The sequence below is a fragment of the Gallinula chloropus genome (assembly GCF_964237585.1).
Source record: "Gallinula chloropus genome assembly, chromosome: 1".
Classification (NCBI taxonomy): domain Eukaryota; kingdom Metazoa; phylum Chordata; class Aves; order Gruiformes; family Rallidae; genus Gallinula; species Gallinula chloropus.
In genome coordinates, this window is record NC_140085.1 from 84,832,821 (window position 1) to 84,853,041 (window position 20,221).

The 20,221-nt window shown below is 44.0% G+C and overlaps 2 protein-coding genes across 2 annotated transcripts in view; both read right to left on the reverse strand.

Annotated features, from left to right (window-relative positions):
* The window catches only part of EPHA1 (EPH receptor A1), a gene marked incomplete at both ends in the record, with an annotated part of 35,750 nt that extends 31,273 nt beyond the window's left edge, over positions 1–4,477 (reverse strand). The window contains 2 exons of the mRNA XM_084279570.1: positions 1,369–1,436; positions 4,384–4,477. Of these exons, the coding sequence (XP_084135696.1) occupies positions 1,369–1,436; positions 4,384–4,477 (162 nt within the window). The remainder of the gene's footprint in view (positions 1–1,368; positions 1,437–4,383) is intronic.
* A 13,203-nt stretch (positions 4,478–17,680) lies between these two features.
* Positions 17,681–18,694, reverse strand: LOC311198566 (olfactory receptor 10AC1-like; the record flags this gene model as incomplete). The annotated part of the gene is made up of 1 exon (XM_084272542.1): positions 17,681–18,694. One exon carries the CDS (start codon positions 18,692–18,694, stop codon positions 17,681–17,683), a length of 1,014 nt encoding a protein of 337 aa, XP_084128668.1.
* Positions 18,695–20,221: the final 1,527 nt, after the last annotated feature.

The following is a 20,221-nucleotide window of genomic DNA, read 5'->3' on the forward strand; positions in this document are numbered from 1 at the left end:
TTTTAGAATGCTCTTTTGTTGGGCTTTTTTTCCCAGTCTCTTCAAGAGGCAGAATTCATCCTGAACATACCTGAAGCTTAATGTTAGGTTAAAATTAACACACAGACAGTTGGTGGGGACAACCCCATTGTTGTCATAATCTAAGTGTATGTCACAGTAGGGCAGCTGTTTTGAGTAGGATCTAATAGTAATAATAGCAACCAAAACAGCTGTACAAATGAAACAAATGCAGTTATGTCAGTGTAGGAGAACCTCAGGGGCTGTAGTTCACCCAGCAAGACTATCAAGAGTAGGAGGAGGCTGGGGTGAATTTAAACCTGCCACAGCACATTACACAGGAAAGTTATGAAACTTATGAATAGGCTGAACTCAGGTCTACTTTATAGGCAACATGGGTAAAGACTCTTTCTCCTTAGGAGAGCTTAGGGCTTGGTAGAAAGGTAAGAGCATGGATGAGGAACTAGAATTTGTCCTTCTAACTACTGCTGCATAGTCCTTGAATTCCCTTTTCTTTGTGCCTTCCACCACTCCTACAGTCCTGCTGTTACAGAGGAAACCATCTTCCATATGTAGGCTGTGACACTAGAGGGACTCTTCTTCATACAGAATAGCTTGTACAAAAATAGCTGAGAACTCAGCTGCCTCTTGGGTCCAAATTTGCAGTGAGTGGTTCCAGGAGTAGATTTTCAAGCACTTCCATCTACTCAATTTTACAGTCACAAAACAAAGGAAAATACACTCTCATTATCAGCTGTGTGAGCCAAATGCAGCATTAGGGCTATGTGTATAGTTCTAGAACCTTGCAGCCCACTCAGCAGGCCAGATTACTGCCCCATCAGTTAACAGTTATTTCTTCAGTCAGCTGTCGAGTAAAAAAAATGTGCAACTGAATCATTCAAGAGGAAAAAAAGACAGAAAAACCTTCAATAGATAAAGAGTCTAAATTTTTAAGACTTAAAACCAGAAATACTTCTTGCATGGCTATTTGCCCTGTATTTCCAACCTGTTGGAATGAAAAAATGGCTGAGGACTTGATTTTTAATTTTTCTCTATTGAGTTTTATTACCTCGTGGAAACAATTTATTTCAAGAACATGTTTAATCACTGACAGTTACTGGAAGTCAGTAGGCATCAGAAGAGCTACAAGAAGTAAATGAAGCATCAGTCCTCAAACAGCTGGCTAGTGGGTGAGGCTACAGAAGTGAAGGGGCTGGAAGGGAGAGAGACTTAGAACGCATAAAGTGTCCAAGAGAGGGTGGAGCTGCAAAAGCCTGATTTTGTGAGGCAGAGTGATATTTCAACTTGCATTATGTTTTTCCATTGTTTAGTACTCCTAGCAGCATCCCTTCGTTGAATGCACATACTCACCCCTACTTCTGGAGGGTCTGGAAGCCAGCCCAGTTCACCCTGCGCAGTGCTTGTGTCAAGTAGATCCACTGAAAACCAAAAGAAGGGAAAAAAAAAATTAAAAATCAGTGACCCAACTCATGGCCTGTGAACTGGATTCATCCTCCTTTTGTAAGAAAAGGCAAAGCCTGCACTTCCCCTCTCAGCTCTACATCCTTTGTGACCTTCAAAAAATTTCAGAAGCTTGCCTATAGGAAGGATGGGATACAAGGTACAAGCAGTGCAACTGGTCAGGACTTTAAAAGATTTTCCTCATGTATGATACACTCCCTCTCCAGCCTCTTCCCAAGTAATGCTCACACACATTCAAAAACATACAACCCTGACAGTTTTTTCTTCTTTCTAAAGCTTTCCCAGAATGACAGCAAGAGGCTGAAGCCTATTGAAAGGAGAATCCAGCATTAACAGCTCAAAAGCATCTTTCTTTTTGGAATAGGAAGGCAGCAATCAAAACAGATGAAGAGGCGGGTGATCAAATAAATTACCAATACAAAAGATCAACCAGTGTCACCCAGAGGTACTATTCTGTGCTTGAAACACCGAGAAAGTACAGAGACAATGGGAAATTGTAGAAGGGGCTTTCCACCATCACAGTACCCAAAAGTCAGATTGATCAGCTGCCCAGGCTCACCATCTAGAAATCGTTGCACTCTCTCCCCACCCTCGATTTGTTTTAGCCACGACAGCAAGAGAATAATAACGGCTGTCAGGCATAATCGCATTGCTACCTCTTGCAGAATTGCACGGCATAGCTGTGTTGTTAAGCCTTGGCTCCTGGACTTATGTGACCAAGGAGAAATTCTGGCTGCTGCCAGAACAGACAGCTGGTTGCAGTGCAGCTATCGCAGCCCCAGCTTTGAAACACAGGAAACAGGAAAAATTCCTTGGATTCCCTTTCAGATTCCCAAGTGTGTATTCAGAGGGGTCACTTCTAAACATCTCAAAAAAATGAAGGTGAAGGTAGGAGGGGGAAATTTTTAAATGACATTTAAGTAACCAGATTTCCTCCCCCTCATCTGACTGCTTTACAACTACTGCCTGCCAACTACAAGTAATAAAGTGTAAAGTGCAGATCAGCAAGAGTCCTGTGGAATGAGGAAGCAGGTTGCGGGCTCAGAACTGAGAGATAAGAGGGATTGCACTGTTGTTCTCACCTCTGAAACAGCCCTTCAGGATTGGGATTGAGAGAAGGAAAAAGCAGGAATACAGGATGGCAAAATCTTTCACAGACTCCCCATCCAGACAAGGCTTCTCACTTTCCCTGCTGCTCTCAATCTCTCTATTTAAGATACTTATTCTTGTGTTGTTGGCTCAAAAAACTCCCAGGGTGAGGTAGCCTGTCCTTCAAGAACCGTCACCCAGATAATATCTATCCCACGCACTACAGGCCTGAAGCAGTGATGTGGAAGTGAGAGGGGCAGCACGGCAAGTTTTAGCAGAGCAAGGGAAAACGAACTCAGAAGCAGCCAGGTGGGAACCTTGCAGAGCCCATGTGCCATGCCATGCCCCTGCACTGCCAGCAGCAGCTCCCTTCCCTGCTTAGTGCCCACTGGAAGGAGCAAAGTCCTTTCTCAAAGAATTATGTCTCAAAGTGAAGCCCACAAAAGTAGTTCTCTGAAGAAAGGCAGAATGAATCAGCAATACTACAAAAGCACAGGGAAAGCTCTGGGGCTACTAGCTCTTTGGCCCATAGTCTTACTGCTAGGAATCTCACGTGACTGTCCAGCCACATGAGAGGTGGTCCTCCCAAAAAGAAGAAAGACTTCAGATAAGAGAGGACGATGGAAATGAGCTGTTTCCAGATAGACATGTTAAGGAAGTGTAGATCACAGTCACAGCCCAAACGAGATGGATGAGATAGGCAAGAAGCTGGCAGAGAAGTCCCTGAGTGTTACTGCCAACTACTGGCAAACACCTATGGCAAACAGACTGCGTGGCGCTACCATATATTACTTCTCACTTAGGCTGGCCATGTACACAATCTCTGCTAGATGCATCCACATAGCTGGATTCTCAATACAAGCGAGCTTGTTAAGAATACTTTTTTAAAGAGTGCTCAGCACTAACAGAGGCTGAGATGAGCCCATGGCTGAACTGCCAGCTATGACTAAATCCTCTCCATTGGCAGCCTGCAGCAGCAAAGGAGAGGGCTGCCCTTGGGATGGAAAAGCCCCGTCACCTCTCGCTGTGCAAAACCAAGACAAAAAGTCTCTGGCAGAAATTCACTGCAGGAGGAGGTAAGGAACAGAACATATTTACTCTTCCTTATCTCTCTATTAAAATTCCCATTTCCCAGATGTTTCATAACCACTGTGCAACCATCAAGATGTACGAAAAAAAGACTGCTACATTTAAAAAGGGACTGAGTGGAACAAAGAAAGGAAGCAAGGGGTCTTAAGAGATGGTAGAAGAAACTCTGAAGCTCAGCTCTACCTTCCAACACTAAGGTAGGTGAAAGAGTGTGTCTCATCTCTGAAGCCTCTCAAAAAATGACTGTCCTTTTGCTCACAAAGGTTAATTCCCAAGAGGGCTTCCTGAGGAAACTGTGGAGGTGTTGCCGGGTGGGGGGAGGGGGCAGAAACTTTCTGAGTTTGTGTTTAAACTTGTTATCTGCAGCGCTTGTGTTTAAGGCAAACAGAGGCAGAATTCTCTTGGATCACTGAATATGCTAAGGCATTTGTGCTTCGACTGGGAGAGCGTAGAGGGACAGACACACACATATCTGGGCTCAGTTTACCGAGTCACCAAGAGTTGGATGGGATTCGATCCCGCCCCTTGCCCCCACGCCCCCGTCCCATCCCGTGTGTCCCGTCCTGTCCCCCCCCACCCCTTAGATTCTCCAGGTGGGCTGTGGTGTCCCTGGGGCCCCACACCTGTTGGCCAGGCCCTGTTCCCTGCCCCTTAGAGAGGTCCCTCTCCACCTAGCTGCCCAAGCCCAACCCTCCAGAGACTGGGAACAGTGGATCTTATGCTTACCTTCTTTTCCCGGCACTTCAGGAGGAAAGAGCACCCAGAAGAGAAGAAGCCGGAGGAAGAGCTTGATCCCACTGCTCCAGTTCCTCAGCTCCATGCTGGCTGGAGAGGGGAGCTGGCTTCCAGCCCCTGCCTGCTCTCCCAGCTCAGGCCTCTGAGCCTCGGCTCTCTCTCGTAGTGCATGAACCTCTCCTGCAGCCTCCTGACTGGAGCGCGCACATTGCACAACCTTCTTACCTGGCCCACAGTTATGATGAAAGAGCGAGGCGAGTGGGTGGAGAAGCCTTACTGCCTTTACCTGTTTTAAAGGGGCTGGTCACAGACTTCCCATCTGGCAGGCAAATAAACCCACCTTAAAGGCAGCCACCTTTTTCCTGGGAGCCTCCCTCCACCTTTGCTCCAGTTCCGTAAGAGGCTCCCGATTGCCACCTCCTGGGCAGCCATCGACACGGTCTCCACTCTTGTTCTGCCGCCGCCGCAGTCGCCGGGCGGCTCCCCGAGGATGCCCCGGGTGCCTCGGGGAGGGGCCGAGCCTGGCCGGGGCCGGCCCCAGACCCTGCCCCCAGACGCCCCGAGGCGACTGGTAGCTTTCAAAGGTAAGGAGTGTCAAGTCACTGCTAAGAGACTGCTCGGTCCTCTTCAGTTGGGCTAGTTGATCCTGGAGGTCTTTTCCAATCTTAATGATTCTGTGATAGGGCGGCTAAACCCACTGACCCTAGGAATTGCATCGATAGGCAGCAGCTCGTTTGTCGGAGAGCAATAGCCATGACACTTTATCTGGCAGACTTACTGTTTGTTCTTTTAGAAGCTCCTCACCACCGATGGAACGTGCCTGCTTTTCAATTAAAGAGTCATGTGACAGGAACTGACCCAGAAGGATTCTCTCTACATAGGAAGACCTTACGAGACTTTTACTTTCCTGCCTGAGGGACTTTTAAACGTGGAAGAACTTGCTTTTGTTGCGTTTCTTCTGCCATTTGTCTTTGATGAGTGGCACTCATCCCACTCATACACCCCTCCCCATAAAATGCAGATGGCATTATTCATCTTCTTGCTGCAAGGCTGTGGTCCTCCTGCTCTTTTCCTTCTCCTCCCCAAGGGAGGCTAAAGAAAGGAATTTGTCAGGTTGCCTGGAGAAACTGGGGGATCTCCACCCCTGGAGATGTTCCAGGCTCACTAGGGCATGTTTCTCACCACGACAAACCTACCTACCTCTGGCCTGCTGTGAGTGGGGGCTGGGACTACAGACCTCCAGAGGTCCTTTGCATCTAGATCTTTCAAGGAGTTCTCTCATCATACATCTTGGAAAACCAAAATCTATCCCAAGAAGTTTGAACATGGGCAAGAGAAATTTGAGAACAAATGGTTAAAGTACTAAGCTTTACATTTTACATAGCACATGAGGTAAAATATCAGTGCAAATAAGTCAAATGTTAATGTCATGCAGAGTAGTTATATCTTAAATTTATTCCATTTTAAGCCTGTTTAAAGTGCTTTTTCTTGGTCTACAGTCCCAAGACTCAAACTTTTTTGCTCACCTTTTGCCAATATTTGAATATCTCCAATTGCAACAACAGTGTAAGGTTTCCTTTTCTGCATTATATACCTTGAGTTTGCACTAGTGGAATGTTTCTGTTTCAGTCTTCATTCGTACAATACTGAACCTTCTTCATTCTGTGATGTAACAGTTGGGCAGATGGACCCACAGCTAACTTTTTTGTGGTGGGACAACATAGGCAAGGCCTACACGGACATGAAATGGGAAAGAACCACTTGCAACTGGAGGGTAAGGCTCTAGCACAGCTCAGGGGCTCATATCCTTCCTAAGGCAGGGGGGTGGGGGTGGAGGGTGGAATCAGTATTGAAGCCTTACATTCAGCATCTCAGGGCTACACAAGTTTGCATCCACAGAATCTCAGAAGTGCCAAAGCTCTGGGGTAAAGAACCTGGGGATTCCCTGTCTCTGTTTCATTAGTGGGCAGATACTCAGGACTTTTGATCTAAGCTATTTCAAATAGGCAAGAACAGATTTACTGGGTCTTACTGGATAAAGTGGCCTAAAAAATTTACTTTCTTTTTCTCACCCTTTTTGGCTGATTGAGGCCAGAAATTGAGGTATTCCAGATCACAGTTGTCAGGAATCGTATGTATTGCTATTTTGTAGCTTGGAGTTCACCTACTGTAGGTCCCAGTCAGGAGGTATACAATGGTAGTCAAAATATGATATAATGTTACAGCAAGATTAAGATCTGCAGCAAATGTATAAACTAGTGTTTATACAAGCATTAAAAAGTAGAAACCACAAATGCCTGCAACTTCAGTGACACCTGTAAAAAGCTCTGCTGTGTTGCTTTGCCATGTGTCCTCTGCACCAAAATGCAGATCCAAAGGGAAAAAGGAAATCTGCTCAGAAACAGTACAGCAGAGTGCTACATGTGAGTTATTCATACAACTCTGCTGAGTATTTCATTGACAAGGTCCTTTTCCTTATGCGTCATAAGGTTGGATTTTGTTTCTGTAAACTGTTGGACAAAAGTAATTCCTCAAGTGTTTAATGCAAAAAAAATATTTTTAAATAATTCCCCAAAATCTTTATTATAAAAATATTTTTAAAAAATTAATTGGAAATAATTTTTTTAAAACCTTTATTTTTACAATCATATACTATGATTATATGATTTACAAATCCATGACCTTTTCACTGTCATGGCTTCCTGGTGCATTTCCCATCTCTGGCATGCTTTTTCATATTAAGAAGATAACTGCATCTTTTTTTTTTTTTTTTTTTTAATCAAGGTTGGAAAAGACCTAAAAGATCATCTAGTCCAACCATTCACCTATTACTACTAGCTCCCACTAAACCATGTCCCTCAATACAACATCTAGTCTTTCCTTGAACACCCCCAGGGTCGGTGACTCCACCACCTCCCTGGGCAGTGCATTCCAGTGCCTGACTACCCTTTCAGAGAAGTAGTGCTTCCTAATGTCCAGCCTGAATCTCCCCTGGCGCAGCTTGATACCATTCCCTCTAGTTCTGTCACTGTCTACACGGGAGAAGAGGCCGACCCCCAGCTCACTACAACCTCCCTTCAGGAAGTTATAGAGAGCTATAAGGTCTCCCCTGAGCCTCCTCTTCTCCAGGCTGAACAATCCCAGCTCCCTCAGCCGCTCCTCATAAGGCCTGTGTTCCAGACCCCTCACCAGCTTAGTAGCCCTCCTCTGAACGCGTTCCAGGGCCTCAATGTCTTTCCTGTAGTGAGAGGCCCAAAACTGAACACAGTACTCAAGATGCGGCCTCACAAGTGCTGAGTACAGGGGGACAATTACCTCCCTGTTCCTACTAGTAACACTATTTTTGATGCAAGCCAGGATGCCGTTGGCCTTCTTGGCCACCCAAACTTAATCTCAGCATGACTTTGGGTTGAATTGCATCCAGTGTTTCTGAATGCCAGGGCATATATTTTCCTTCCATTTTCCAGTATCCTGTTTCATGCATCACTGAGATTAGGTGTCTACCTGGAAAATATCGCTACACAACAACACACCTGGGCTTTCCTCCTGCAGATATGTGGGCATGTGGTGAGGGAAGTGAGGAAGAATGGTATATGGTATGTACCAGGTCCTGTCTTGATGTACTGTTGGGACAGCCTAAGGGCACTCCCAAGACTGAGTTGGGATGTGCTGCTTTTGAATTGCTGTTGAGACAAAATTCTTTCATATGTTTCTTATAATTTGTCTACTGTTTTTGCTGTTTTTTGCATTTTAGAAAGAGCTGTAAGTTTCACTATTGTGCTGTTAAATGTCCTTCTAGGCTATTAATGAAACTGAGTCATAATCTCTGAAGCTCCTTATTTGACATAGCTTCCCAAACTATCAAAGCATCCCTTTGGTACTGATAACTTGAAACTGTGCATCTTGATCTGGCTTTCAGTAAGGTGTTACAGTAACATAGATATATAGGGCTCCCAGGGGCCTCAATCACATTCTGCAGTCTAGAAGAGGAATTTGGCCTTGTTCTGTAGTGTCTGATTCAATCCTTTCATCCATTACCACTACAAGAAAAATCTATGACAGCTCTGCAGAGCATAGGGGACCTTCTGTTTCTATGTTTCACTACCTGTAGAGAATTCACGCTCTCTCTTATGACCACCTCCGTGACCACAGTTTAATATTCCAGTGTTTTTTATCTATGAAAGTTTTCTGGATTTACTCCACCAGCAATTGTCTTCAAATATTTCAAACAATTGACTTCAGACAGTCATTCTGCAGAAAATAGACTTCTACCATCTAGTGGTTTAAGCTGTTAAATTAGTTTTGTACATGGACTTTTTTCATTCGGAAACTCAGGCTTTATTTTAAACAGATATTTTAAACTCCTACAAAGAAGACAAGTGACTCCTCTCAATCAGACAGAAGCGGTCATCCCTAGCTTAAGGACTTGAAGACTTGACTGCGCAAGTAGTCAAGCTAGTTATCTTTCTTCCCTGAGAAGAATAACAAGGGCAAAAGAACAAATGAAAATGTTAAGAGGCAGGTTGTAGGTCTGGGTTTTCATTCCCAGTAGAAGCAGAGGGCACTCCCTCACTCTCTATTCCTCACATATCAAGAGACATAAACCCTTGGAGATGTACAGAATTTGCCTGAACAAGGCTCTGAGCAACCTAACACAGCTTTGGCATTAACCCTGAGGGACTGAGCAATCTATTGCAACAAGAAAAGTATGTCTAAGTAAACAAGGCTTCACGTATGTTAAGATGCAGTATTTTGGATAGACAAATGGAAAGCAATGCAAACCCAGCCATAACATAAGATGATTCATATTCCCATCCATAAAACTGCCCTAAAGTGGAACAAATATGGGTTACAATAGTTAATAGATACTATAGCATGTTATATATTTATAATTCAAAAAAGTCCAGTTCTAGACTTATCACTCCTCTTTGAGAGCACATTCTGCCTGCATGTTTGAAGACATTTATTTATCTTGGGAGGATTGTATTTTTGCTTCTTTATTATTTCTACAGACCTCAGGAAGAAAAAAGAAGAAAAATTAAGAACAAGATGAGATTTCTCCTTGAGTATTATTAACACAACAGCACATGTATGATAAACATAAAATTTGACTGAGAGAAATTTGATTTCTAGTAGAGATGCTCCTAACTGCTTCAACTAGGCTGTAGAAAAAATAGGACCATAATATTTTTAGTTGATTCACAGGTCAAAACATAGCAATAGTAGTCTCTGCAAAGCAAATACATATCTCTGTAATTTGTAGTTAGTTCATATTTTCTAGCTGTTCTTTTCAATTAACTATGCTCAAATGTGAAAATACCTCATCAACACTGAAAAAAATAATTAGTGTGCCACTGGTCAAAACCTATGTTCATCCTGAATGGTTTCAGTGTTGACATCGAGAGAAGAAATTTGAAACTGATAGGCCTTGCTGTCTTGTGTTATGGTTTGGCCCTGACTAGAGGCCAAAAGCCCACCAAAGCTGCTCGCTCACTTCCCTTTTCAGCCAAAAAGGAGAGAAAATATGTATTAGGAGTTGAGATAAGGACAGAGAGGGATCACTCTCCATTTAGTGTCATGGGGAAAACAGAGTCAACATAGAATAAAGGAAAGAAAACTAATTTATTACTACTACAACTATATACCCAGTGAACCAGAGACAGGTAATGAGAAGTGCGGCCAGATCCTAAAGCACCTTCTACCCCACCCCTCCCTTCTTAGCAGAATTAACTTCATTCATGATTTTACTCCCTTCGTCCCCCCCACAACATGGCGTGGGGAGGGTCAGGAAATGGGGAGTGGGGTTCCAGTCAATTCCTTACAAACTACATTCCTTCTCTGGTTCTTAACACTTCTACTTCCCCCCACCCCTCCCTTCTTCGCAGACTTTAGTCATAAATTTGCTCCCTTCTTGCCCCTCATCGCGGTGTGGGGAGGGACAGGGAATGAGGAATGTGAGTTTTCAGTATGTTTTTCCCAAATTGGTTTCCTTCTTAGCTGGTGGAGGGGGGCATTCCATACACACACCCTTCCCCTGCTGCACCATGGGCTCCCACCCATGAGAGACAGTCCTCCATGAACTTCTCCAGTGTGAGTCGTCTCTATCAGGGAGTCATCTCCTCACCACGTGCCTCAGCACGGCTCCCTTCCATGGAGTGCTGACCTTCGGGCCCAGACTGCTCTGGCCTGGTCCCCCACAGAGTCACAAGTCCCCCGGCAAACCTGCTGAGGCGTGGATCAATCTCTTCACAGGCTGTAGATGTCTCTGCTCCCTGTCCTTATCTACGTGCTGCGAGGGGTCACCCACTCCACCACGGTCTTCTCCACGGGCTGCAAGGGAATCTCTCTGGCACTCAGAGTGCCTCATTCTTCCCTCCCGCTCCGCCCCTTGTTTGGGCCTGGCCTTGGTGTCCACACAGCTTATTACATCTTCTCAGTCTCTACTCTGGTGGCAAAATTCACCTGCCTGCAGGTTTTTTTTTTTTTTCTCCTAAATGTGATTGCCAGAGGCGCCATGACCATCACAAATTGTCTCAAACTTGGTCAGCAACAACTCTGGCCTTGAACTGGCCGATGTTTACTTTTCTGGGGCCTGCAGAGAGCTTCTAGCTGCTGCTTGAAGAAGCCATCTCAGCAGCACAGCTACGCAAAACTGCGACATCTTGCAGGTGGAAAGGGCATTGACTGTGGTAACATCTGTTCAGCAGTGACTGGGCACATGACATACACTGCTGAGCTATCTGGTCTTCCCTCACCTTTACATAACAGTTTGTAGAACTAAGCGGTTTCATATCTTTACATACAGATTTGTAAAAGCAGTATGTTTGCTATCTTTGTGCTTTTGCAGTTAAAGGCAAGGGTGGGTATTGATCTTCCCATTCCCACTTTCCTGGACTTGTCTAGAAGATAACTGAGCATGGCAGGATCTTTAGAGCCATGAGCTTTAGATTAGGGATACAATACAGGATTAATAGCACCTTGTGGTGGTTTAGCCCTGGCTGGAGGCCAGATGCCCACCTCCACCAGTCTATTACTCCCCTTCTTAGTTGGACAGGAGAGAAAATATATATTAAGAGGCTCAGGAGACAAAATAAGGACAGGCAGAGATCATTCTGACATGGGCAAAACAGACTCAACACAGTGAAGAAGAGAGAAACTACCTACTTTATTACACTACACTACAAGAACAGTGAAAACCAGAGTTGGGAGCACGACCAGATCTTAAAACAAACACAACCAGATCTTAAAACACTTTCCCCTCATCACTCCCTTCTGAGCAGACTTCAGTTAGGATTTTTCTGCCTTCTTCCCCCCTGTTCGCAGTACAGGGAGGGCAGGGACTGGGAAAATGGAGTTCTCGGTAGCACCTTCCCCCCACCTCTCCATTCTAAGCAGACTTCACTCTAGTCATGATTTCACTCCCTTCTTCCCCCTGCTTGCAGCACGGGGGGCAGGGACTGTGAGATGGGGGCTTCGGTCAGTCCCTTGCAAGTTGGTTTCCTTCTTGGCTGGGGTGGGGGGGGGCGGCATTCATTCCACACCCTCCCCCTGCTGCACCGTGGGGTCTCACCCACAGGAGACAGTCCTCCACAAACTTCTCCAACATGAATCCCTTCCCACAGGGCTTTATCTCTTTATCACAGTGTCTCTCAGTCCCAGTCCTCCACAGGATTCCAAGCCTACCCCCAGCAAAACTTTTCTGATGCAAATATTTCTCTCTCATGTTTCTCCTCACGGCTGCAAGTGCTGGCAGGGGCTTGTTCCAACGTAGGGTCACAGCATCTTCTCTATGTCTCCACCTACTCCATCCAGCATGGAGCCCCTCCACGGGCTGCAGGTGGGGTCTCGGCCTTTTCCATGGGTTTCTCCATGGGCTGCAGGGGCATCTTTCTCTCCGGCACCTGGGGCGCCTCCTCCCCAGCCCTTTCCCGGCCTTGGTGTCTGCAGCATCTTCTCACTCCCTTCTCCAGTGGCAAAATGCTGCTACTTCCAGGTTGTGTTCTCCTATATGTGATTCTCAGAGGCACTAAGACTATCTCTCCGGCCCCGACTTTGGCCTTGAATTGCTCGTTGTTTATAGTTTAGGCTGGCAGAAAACTCTAACTGCTGCTTAGAAAAACCGCAGCACAGCCTCACAAAGCTACAACAGATTTTGATGTCAAGATGGTTGCAGGATGAAGTGAAACTGATTTTGAAACCAACCAGCTGGTATGGAACTTCAGCTCATTCCTCAACTCTAGTTTGGTCTCCTGATTATTTCTTTTCCTACATTCCTGGCTGCTTCCATTAAGGAGGACTTAAGGCCTGCACACCACTTTTGGAAAGTAGAAACCTTTTAGACTCTTGATTTATTTTATTTTTTTTTATTCTCAGGGAAGGGCACAATATTTATGCATATTTGTTCTCATTAGCCTGTTTATAGGGGTGTGGACTTTATTTTTTCATGTCATGTAGGATCCTATCAGATTTTATATTCTGGGTAAGTAATCTCATATAATGGCGCAAAGCAATGTCATGAGAGATTCATCTCTCTTCTGTAAATCTTCTATATATAAATATCTGCAAGAAAAATTCCTATAGCATTCTAGTTTTTCTTATAGTAAAGTCAATATGGCTATTGCCCTTGGCGTATCAAATTATAAACCTAAGGAAAAGAGGGTCTTTTTCTCAATAAGGCAAATGACCATATTCGACAGATTTACACCCTCATGAGAGCCTGCTTTCTAGGTTTTATTCTATCTCCACATCCATTTTCACTGGCTACAACTCCATTGTTACAAATACCTGTATAAATTTCACCTCTGCTTCAGATCAAAGAAGGTATTTGGGTAAATATAGGATTATCTGAAGGTTTTCTAAGGTCTTAAAGAATCCAAAAGAATGGAGGCTGGTGGAGTCAGTTTCCATGTAAGCCAAAACGGATAGGCTGTGATAACATGAGATTGTAAACGGGAGGTGAATACATTGAAACTTCTTCCAAGCTCTTAAATTTGGACTTTTGGCAGAAAGCAGAATTGCAGATTCCCTAACCCATATGAGAAACACGTCCCTTTTTGTTTGTTTGTTTTTATTTAGACTCCTAGAAAAGTAGGAAAATAATTTTAATGCAATCCTTTTAGGGTATTGATTATCTATAGTAAAAATTCTTAGGAAACATCTTACCTGGATTGCCAGCAAAACATGAAAGTATGCAAAAGTGAAGGAGCTTTCACTAGTTTCTCTACACTGAAGAGGAAATTTCACTGGTACACTACCAGTAGCAGTGGTACTAGTAGGTAGCACTCAAAGTACCACTTTGAAGTATCTCCTTAAGTTGAAGGTACCTCTTTGAATGGTATAAACCATTCAAGGTACTGGACCTTGAGTACCCTGAATGTTATTTAACGTCTCTGCCATCATCTTCCAAACACCTTTCATTTTTGAGCATTTGGGCAGCACTGATGTGATCTTACAGGCCTTACAGGTTGAGCTCACCAAACCACTGGTGAGCTCTGTGTTATTGTCCAGTGCATTGAATCATAGAATCATAGAATGTCTGGGTATGGGACCCCAAGGATCACAGAGTTCCACCTCCCCCTACCACCAGCAGGGCCACACACCTCCAGATCAGGATCTAGACAAGGTTGCCCAGGGCTCCATCCAACCTGGCCTTGAACATCTCCAGGGATGGGGCATCCACCCCCTCTCTAGCCAGCCAGTTCCAGCACCTCACCACTGTCTCTGTAAAAAACTTCCCCCAATATCTAATCTAAATCTTCCCTCCTTTAGCTTTAATCCCTTCCACCTTGTCCGGCCATTATCTACCCTTTTAAAAAGTTGATACCCCTCCTGTTTGTGTGCTCCCTTCAGGTACTGGAAGGCTACAATGAGGTCCCCCCGCAGCCTTCTCTTCTCTAGGCTGAACAAGCCCAGCTCCCTCAGTCTCTCTTTGTAGGGGAGGTGCTCCAGCCCTCTAATCATCTTTGTGGCCCTCCTCTAAACCTTCTCCAACAGTTCCACATCTTTCTTGTTTTGGGGCCCCCAGATCTGGACACAGTACTCCAGGTGGGGCCTCATGAGGGCAGAGTAGAGAGCGACAACCACCTCCCTGTCCCTGCTGGCCACCCCTCTTCTAATGGAGCCCAGGATACCATTGGCCTTATGAGCTGCAAAAGCACACTGCTGGCTCATGTTAAGTTTCTCATCCACCAGAACCCCCAGATCCTTCTCAGCAGGGCTACTCTCAAGGAGCTCTTCTCCCAGTCTGTATATATGTCTGGGATTCCTCCAGCCCAAGTGCAAGACCTTACACTTTGCTGTGTTAAACTTTATTAGGTTTACCCAGGTCCACCTTTCAAGCCTGTCAAGATCCCTCTGGATGGCTTCCTTTCCTTCTGTTGTGTCATTGCTCAGGACAGCCTTTACAAAATTAATTGCAAGGATGAATAGTCTGTTTTTATGGCTGCATAAACCATGAAGGGATTCTTAGAGATGTCTTAGCTGGTTCAGTTGGAAAACTTCATGACACCTCTGTTTGCCAGATCTCAGGCCTCTGAAAATGGTGGGGTGTAGGCAGGCTTCCAAGAAAGGACAGGACCATTTGTGGAATACAGGTACCTAACAGGTGCCTAACTGTACTCAAACACTGGGGAATCTTGAGACTCTGTCCAAATCAAACAGATGGTGTGATGTCTACAGAAAGATCTTTGCCCTATCCAATATTGGAGGTGCAATATGCAGTTGTCTAATTCTGCACTGCCTGCTTGGATCCTGCTGTTCCCTGTGAAGTTTTTTTGTTTTTTCTCCTGTGCTCATTCCCTACCTCAGGGATGTTGCTGTCTTGCTTCACTTAAGCACTTTTCATCTCTCACCATACAGCATACTGGGTCACCAGGACAGAAACAGCCACTCATAAAGGGAGTGGGGTAGAAGGATATGGGGGGAAGAGAACTCAGGAAGCTCCAGGCAATTGAAAGGTAACATTTAAAAAGAAAATGGTTCTGATGTCTCTTACATGTTGTTGCTGTTCATACCTCATAAGCTTCCCTCTTCCCACTCTAATCCCCAAGTCCTCTCTATGCAGCAAAGCCCTACACTCAACACAGCTGGACATAGGAGAAGTGTCGAAGTTGCTTTCAATGGGTGTGGGAATAGGATGGGGAATAGTCTCAGGCTCTGGGATATTGCCTCACTCCATTCACCTGCAAGGAAGTTGGGTGGAGGCAGTGTCTTTGCAGAAAGTCTCCATTGCTTCTTGTGCATCCCATGTGTATCTTAGAACTAAAGAGGTGGGACTGTAGTCTGGCTGCTGTATAAGTCATGTCATCCCTTCCGACATATTTTTACAGTGAGGAAAGGTCTGCCAAGGTGCCTCTGATCAGCAGTTGTTCATGAGGACCATCTCTAGATCAGGACACATCACTGCTAACTTCTCACGGCTAGCAGCAGATTTTATATCTCTGCTATCCCATGCCCCAGCTGCCAGAAACACATGGTGGTCTCTACTGATCAGTATTACAGACCTTAGAGTCTTTCTGTCCCTTAGTTTTATTGCCAGGTATTTGAGCATATCAGTATCTCCGAGAAGGCAGGTTAGAATCCTCTGTTGTAAAATTCCAATAAAAGGATGTCTGGAGGTCTCTAGTCCAGACCACTTCTTGTGGCAGGATTAACTTCAAAGCATGATTTGGCTTGACAGGGTTTGGAATTGATGCTTCAATTTTATCCTATGCTTATTATAGTTATTTGCTATCTTCAAATCCTTTAACAGTATTTGATTCAAAGTACTCCTCTAATGGACTTCTAAAGTGCTTCTCTATCAGTATGCAATATCCTTTTATTGAGACCCTCCTTTTTGAAACACCTGACAGGTACAATGTTCACTGGAACTTTGATAATTTTAAATAATACAGCAAAACTTTTGCTCACAGCGGTAATTAGGCATTCATTGACATGAGAGCCAATATTCTGTGTTAATGTTTTAGGCCAGCTAGATTGTCAACTTGAAGACAGTTTTTAATGAGAGTTTTAAATTCCACATTTCTCTTTAGTCAGATGGCTCCAAGTTAACTTCCTTAGTTACTGTGCCAATTTTTTACATTAGTCAAATCCCCTTAACATAATTTTTAATGATTGTAGTCCAAAGAAAGCAAATATCACTCTGCTTTTGCAATCTGCCAAGGAAGAGAGAGCTGAGGACAGCTGGGGTGGTGAAAATCCTTTAGATTAGACAGAGAAACAGAAGCAATCCTTTTAATTTTTTCTCAACAATTTGATATGTAAGAGGTGGGTCTGTTTGGGGTTTTAAAGAGCCATGAGGGAGGGAGGTATTAAATAAAATAATGAAGTTGTTTCTTCCCCCTGTTTCTGTCCGAAACTGATCTTCACTACTTTGTCTGATTCACACTGTTCTGCCTACATATAGGAAATGCCCAAAATAATACTGCTTTGCACCTTTCAGAGTCTTATATCTGCTACAGCCCAGCATATCCTGTAATTCTCACTGGTTTTGCTAAAGCAGTTGCAATAACTGTAGCAGTGGTATTACTAATCTTATTTATATGATAGTCTTTCCTAATAAAGGCCACATGATAAAACCAGTGTCTTAGCCCTTATGTTGCCATAGGAACAACCCAAATCCAAAGCATCTCCCTATAAAAGGAGATGGAAAACAAGTTAGGAAAGTCATACTCTTCTCAAATCAATGGCACTTTAATTTTCATTGTCTAGAATAATTTAAAATAAGATGAGTTTACACTAACGGTCCTTCCACTTGTGATGAGTGGAGTGCAGCCTTCTGCTATATTTGGAGAAGACCAAAGCCTAATATACCTTTCTTTCTAGGCATGGGCTTTCTTCTTCTAACCTTCCAATAACCCTCTTTAGATTTATTGTGCTGATAAACTTACTGGTCTACATTTTTTGTATTGACTTCCTAGTTTCCAGTTTCTACTTTCATCTCAATAGAAAAATAATAAAGCTCGTACATCAGCTTTTAATAATTTTGTGTTGATGACCATCAATGTAAGCATGAGTATGTATATGATCACAGAAAAGGAACCCCAAATTGATCAAAGCTCTTCTTCCTTACAAGTCACTACAACATTTACTTTTATGTAAAGTGTTATGTTAGAGACCTCTTTTTTGTTGGAGGGGGGCGGGGTGTGGTGTTGATTTGGTTTTGGCAGAGATGTCTTTTTGTTATAAATTAATTGATGCATGTTGAATTCTGCCTGGATATTTGCCATAATTTCCAAAGAATCTGGTCCTAACATGGTTATGGGGCTGTTTTCCAACAAACACATTTGTTCTACTTAAATTTACCCCACATACACATCACCGTTCTGATAGCATCCCAGTTCAGCTGAGTTATTTTCTTCCTCCTCAACATTTTCCTGAGGACCCCTCTTATTTCCTTGTTCCTCAGGCTATAAATGAGGGGGTACAGTAATGGAGTAATGTTTGTGTAGACCAGAGACACCATCTTGTCTCGAGCTGGTGAGTAACTGGACTTAGGACGAATGTACGTGAATGTGGCACATCCATAGTGTAGCACAGTGATGGCCAAGTGTGAAATACAGGTGGAAAAGGCCTTGCCCCTTCCCACAGAGGAGGTGACATGTAACAAAGCAGCAGCAATGCAAACATACGAGGTCAGGATTAGGAGGAAAGGGAGCAGCAGGAGGACCACACAGGCAGCCAGTAAGGGCAGCTCAGGGGTGTAACTCTGTGTACAAGCCAGGTACAGCACTGCAGGGACATCACAGAAGAAGTGGTTAATGTGATGCGATTGACAGAAAGGTAAACGGAAAACAGCCACCGTCAAAACCAGGGCAACAGCAAAGCTTCCCAAACAGCATGCTACAGCCAGCCTGAGGCAGAACGCCTCGGTCATCACAGCTACATAGTGAAGTGGTTGACATATGGCAACGTAACGATCATACGACATTGCTACCAAGAGGAAGCATTCAGCTCCACCGAGTGCCACAAAAAGGTGCATCTGTGCAGCACAACCTATGAAAGAAATGGTGCTTCCATCCACCACTATCAGGCTGAGGAGTGCCTTAGGGACAATGACTAAGGTATAGCAGACCTCGATGACAGAGAGCTGACAGAGGAAGAAAAGCATAGGAGGACGAGAAGGCTCCATAACCACTGCCATGAAGATCATCACATTCCCTGCCAATGTGACCAAGTGAACAACGAGAAAGATAAGGAAGAGGAGGACCCGCAGACAGAGCAGCTCAGAGAAGCCGAGCAGGAGAAACTCCATGGTTACATCAGTGCTCTTATTGTCCCTCTCCATACAGCCTTCACATGGCATCTACAGGGAGAGAAACAGAAAGGAGGTAGTTGAATTTGACCTTATGCCTGGAAATCAATTCCATATAGGAAGTAATTTTGCAGTTCTGTAGAACCAGTGTAGTAAAACTCATTGTGGGGAGAGGAAGGTGATTTCATTTAAATGTAAAACTGATTTCACTCAGTCACATTCTCAGACACACACTCTCAAAACCACCAAGGTTCTTGTGTCCAAATGATCTGCTTAGGATTCATTGCCATGACGTTGATGATGATAAAGAATGTCAGGTGTTGCGTCTTCATCACATCTTCTGAGTTGTTCTGAGGTTGGTGAGCATGTGCAGGTTTTGAACAAGCATTAAGGTACCCTTTAAGAGTTGACACTGATTAGTCACTTCATCCTGTCCTGCTTTTGAGAGTCATCACTGGACTCTTCCTCCTATCCTAAGTAGTTTCAGATGGATGTGTTAGGATCTTGATGACCATCAACACCTAGGTCACGCAGATATTCTGCTACTGCTCCTTCCACTGCTTCCACTCCTGGGAAAACCCATTCATTCTCTATTCTGCAGTTCTCTACACCTGTGCCAGAGATGTACAAAGGCAACCAGGCAGTGAGCTGGAGCCTCTGCTCAACAATCTGGGTCAAATTAATGGGAATTTGAGATGCTTGATGATTGGCTTCTCCCTTCCTATAATGGATCTGCTTCACAGTTCATATGGAAACAGGATTTCAAATGGAAGGGGTCAGCAATTAGACATAAGATTCTAAATTAGAGCTGGCATTTTGTCTGCTTATATCTTTCTGCCTGGCTCAGCCATGTGCATCAAAGAAACTTCCATATTCAAAACTAAAGATGTCCATACAAATCTAGTATCTTAGACTTACAGAGAATGACATATTGCTTGTCACAGGAACAATGGAAAGTTCCTAAAAATGTGGTGTGTTGCAAAGCTGTCTAATTTATAAAGATCTAGAAAATGTAAGGACACAAAGACCCATATAATAGTAAATTACATATACTGGTCACAGGTGAACAATGATCATTGCTCATGGGTTCATTATGTAATGCAATATTTACTACAAGGAGTAATTTAAACTCTTTCTACACTTTACTGTAAACCAGGAATAAAAGCAGAGATTCCTTGAAGACATCTGCCTACACCAAAAACCCAGCAATGTAAATATGAAAGAAGCTGGAAACTTACATTAAATATTCTAATGCCATCAAGAGCAAATAGAAGGAATGGGAGGTTCATGGAAAAAAATGTTAATGGAGACACAAGTTTTCCTGGAAAGCAGTCATCTCAAAAAAATCTCAGAAAGAAACAATAAAGTTGAGGAGGTGACTCTGATAAGCCTACATGACTTTGCCCTTATTTTTACCATTGCAAACTATAGCTGGAACTCTCTGCCCCAAGGTTTCCTTGTGATCCCGTATCTCAGCAGGATTAAAAACATCTGGGTACTCAAGTGAATAATTAAAACATCCACTGTTATATTACCTCAAGTGCAAAACTAGGAATTAAATCTCTGTGCTTCAGAGCA